The sequence below is a fragment of the Otolemur garnettii genome, unplaced genomic scaffold (assembly GCF_000181295.1).
Source record: "Otolemur garnettii isolate 467f Iridium unplaced genomic scaffold, OtoGar3 scaffold00260, whole genome shotgun sequence".
Classification (NCBI taxonomy): Eukaryota; Metazoa; Chordata; class Mammalia; order Primates; family Galagidae; genus Otolemur; species Otolemur garnettii.
In genome coordinates this window covers 765,891-769,684 of record NW_003852655.1, presented here as the reverse complement: position 1 = coordinate 769,684, position 3,794 = coordinate 765,891, and the positions used below count along the sequence as shown (strand labels likewise).

The 3,794-nt window shown below is 60.9% G+C and overlaps 1 protein-coding gene across 1 annotated transcript in view; it reads right to left on the bottom strand.

The window, feature by feature from the left end:
* Positions 1-2,525, bottom strand: part of LOC100947224 (mucin-6) — a 25,349-nt gene extending 22,824 nt beyond the window's left edge. Inside the window, exon 1 of the mRNA XM_023508608.1 lies at positions 2,456-2,525. Coding sequence (XP_023364376.1) covers positions 2,456-2,525 — 70 coding nt within the window. The remainder of the gene's footprint in view (positions 1-2,455) is intronic.
* Positions 2,526-3,794: the final 1,269 nt, after the last annotated feature.

Below are 3,794 nucleotides of genomic sequence, written 5' to 3'. Positions count from 1 at the left end.
CAGAGTGCACGCAGCACGTGTGCACGCACTGGGCGGGCAGAGTGCACGCAGCACGTGTGCACGCACTGGGCGGGCAGAGTGCACGCAGCACGTGTACACGCACTGGACGGGCAGAGTGCACGCAGCATGTGTACACACACTGGGTGGGCAGAGTGCATGCAGCACACGCCTCAGGAAGGCAGAGTGCACACAGTTTGTGTATGCACATGCAGATGCAGGAGCAGCAGCCAGAACATGCATGTGTGGTGGGTGGGCTTCACCATGCATGGGGTAGGGCTGGGCTATGGGGGATGGGAGGGCCTCTCTAAGAAGGCAGCATTTGAGCAGGGCCATTGCCCAGGCAGGCAGTCAGGAGGGGTCCCCTGAGGGGATCCCTGGGAAAGCAGGGCTGCTGGAGGGTCCTGAGATGCTGGCTCCCTTGGCTCCCTCTGGCCTGCTTGTCTGTCTACTGTGCTCTGATCTCTGGATGTGCCAGGGAGAACCCTGACTGTGGGACTCTCAGCTTGTGGGCAAGGAGAGAGGAGGCTGGGATATTTGGGGCAGTGCTGATATGAAAAGGCTGAGCACTGAGCCTAGGCCACCCAGTCTCCCTGTGGCTGCTCATGGTTGCTCTTGCTACTCTCCTGCCAGGCAACCTTAAGAGAGCCCTGTGGTTAGCCTGGGACTATGGTGATCATTGACCAGAGAAATGAGAGGGTGACTGTAGGATGATGCCCCTGCTCCCACACTCTACTCTTTACCCCAGGGAGGCTTTTCCCATCTTCTTCACTCTAACCACTGTCCCTGTGGCTCCTAGGCCCACAGTGTTGGGTCCTGGCAGGCAGGTGACCAGGGCTTATGGTCTTTCCAGACCCCTCTTGGGCCTTGATGCCTGTCTTGCCTACTGGTTAGCTGTATGTGCCTGGTATACCCCTCCAGATGCATTCAGAAGGGCCTGTTTCTGCCTACATCCCAAGCTGTGGCCCCCTTTAGCACCAATCACTGGTGGCTCTGGGCAACATGGGGGCAGGAGCTTGAGACGTTCCAATGACTGGGAAGGCTGGTGGCCTTGGCTGTGTGAGGACATATTTGGCTGTGGTCCCCTTTGACCTTGAGATCACTTTCTGCTTGGCTGCACCTGGCTTATACCCATCCTCTTCAGGGTCCTAGTAGGCAGTGTGTTCCCCAGCCACTGGCCTTTCCTTATAGGGGTGGACTGCTGGGCTTGGGAGGCCCTGTGGAGGTCTTGCCACACAGGTCCTGGTCATCTGCCTGCCAGTGCCCATGGGGCCCTGTGGCTCCTGGGTCTGGGTGCCATGTCTGGGCTCCAGTCAGGGAGTGGGGGAGGATGGGATCTCAGATGCAGAGTCCTGGCCAGTTTCCCTTGGGTCAGACCCTCTGTGACTCAGTTTCCCCACTTTTCAGATGGCCCTTGGGGGCCACCCCCAGTGGTGCAGACACCGCAGGCCCATGTTGGGTCTATCCTGCCCCCAGGTCTGTGTGTCTGGCTCCACTATCCCCCAGGGGCTTCACTGGTCCATCATACCCCAGGGGAGCCCCCATCCCCTGAGTTCTTCCTCATCCTCTGGGGTCTATGACCCCCGAGTCTCAGAGGACGCTCCTTTGAAGGTGTTCATGTGGCCGACCACATCACTATCCCTCCTGCTGGGGACTAGCTGTGCTTCCTTGACGCTGACCCATGGGCCTTGGGAGTGGGCTTGTCCACCACCCCCGGCCATTCTCAGCCCCTGGACGGCCACGAGGCACTGGTCACTCGCTGTTCCTTCTGCACGCTTGGTGGCCCAGCCCACCCCTGCCCTTCTGAGTGAACCTCTGCTGGGGCCTCCCCCACCCACCCAAGTAGCTGTGGGTCCAGGCCCTGTACTCCCCCTGAACTGGACTTTGCTTGCCCCCACCCAATCCTCCCCCTGCCTGGCTACAGTCTGCGACCCAGGGACCCAAGTCCCCCCCCCCCCCCCCACCTCATGCCAGGCATGTGGGGCAGGACAGGAGTCCCAAGCAGGGGAGCTCCAGGGGGGCTTCTGCAGGGCTCCTGGCTGCTGATGGGCATGGGCAGGACTAAGGGAAAGAAGGAGTGAGTCATGGGGAGCACAGTGGCCTGGGCACAGGGGTGGCTGCTGCCCCACCAGGTGGCAGTGACGCAGTGGTCCAGGTGCCTCTGTCAGCAAGAAGGGGCTCTAGGCTCCACCCAGTGGGACCCCTTTGGGGCTGGCTCCTTTCAAGCGGGGCTCCTGGGAGGGGCCTTCCTGGTCTCTGACTCTGCTGGAGACCTGGGCCTTGGCCAGGTGAGACTGTCATGGGGCCTGGCCCTGTCTCCGCCTCCCATCCATCAGTGTCCACATGGTAGCCCAAGGCAGCGAGGCGAGAAGGCCTGGAGACTTTCCCACGCACAGGGGCCCTTGGACATGCTGGGGTGTCTGATGCCCCTGAGGTGTGGCCTGAGGCCCCCACTCACCAGTGCTGAGCAGGGCTCCCCCGTTGGACAGCAGCAGCAGCAGCCGCAGCAGCCACCCAGGCGCGAGCATGGTGCTACCCGCGTAGAGAAGGCGGCTTGGTGGGACACAGCCTGCCGCAGCTGGGTCTGAGCGGTCTTGCTGTGGCTACCTGTGCAAGTAGAGTGGCCAGCCCCAGACGCCTTAAATAGGGGTAGCCAGCCCTGCCCCTGCCGCACCCACCCGTGCCCCACGCGCCAGCCCTGTAATCGTCACCACCGTCCAGTGCAGTGGTGGCCAAACAGGATCTCAGGCTCTGCTTTATCAGGACTTGGGCTTCTCTGGAAAATTCTGCAGTGGAAATGGCCCCATTATCACCTATTCCCAGTGGGGGCTGACACACCCTTGAGGGTCCTGCAAACATCTCCCAGGTCTGGCTGTCCTGCCCAGGCCCTCCCCACTGCCGGTCAGCCACATGCCTTGGGAACTAAGATGGGCTTGTCCTAGGCTGATCGGAGCTGCCTGCAACTTGAATTCTCTGTCCAGAGGAAGGATCCTGCCAGAGGGGCCAGCTGCTGTTTTCTGCTCCCCCATAGTTCCCAGTGGCCCTGTCAGTGTCTGTCCCCCAGGGCATCTCTGGGGGGCATTGGTTCTCATCCCTCTTTCAGGCAGAGGAGCAGAGTGGCCACCCACAACCAGTTGGAGGATGGGACACCTGTGGGCAACCTCGGGGGGAGGGGTGCAGGTAGGCTTTGAGGGCCCAGGGCAAGGGTTGGGGGTGCAGGCATCTGGGGACCCTGGGACCCTCTTGCACAGGGCTTCTCTCTCCCAAGAGGGGCCTGTCATACCCCTCAAGAGTCAGGATGGTAAGTTCCCTACTGCAGCCCTGGGCTGGCTTGAGGCTGTTCCCACCACAGATTTGGCATCTGCCACCTGAGGTCGGTCAGGGCCTGCTCATGCCCTCCTCTGTGCTGCCCCCGCCTCCGCTGTTCCAAGAGGTCCCAGGCCGGGGGCTGCCCCCACCTCCTCCCAGGAGAGGACCCTCACCAAGCACATGTGACAAATGTGGTCAGTGTTGCATATTTTATCTTAAATCAACTTTAGTTTTAATGGGAAATTGTTTTAAATTAGGAGACATTAAATTGTTTGGATGGAAAATGGCTCTAAGTGTGCTGCCAGACGGGAGCCTGAGGCCAGGCTGGGAAGTAGAAGCCTGGATGCCTTCCTCACCACTGCACTTGGTGTGCTCAGCAGCCCCTTCTGTTCAGGTGAGAGACTGAGGCTAGGGCAAGTGTGGGGTGTGAACCTGGTGTGAGGTGGAGGCCCAGGCCAGGGTCTTAGGGCCCCTCCCTGGGAAGCAGC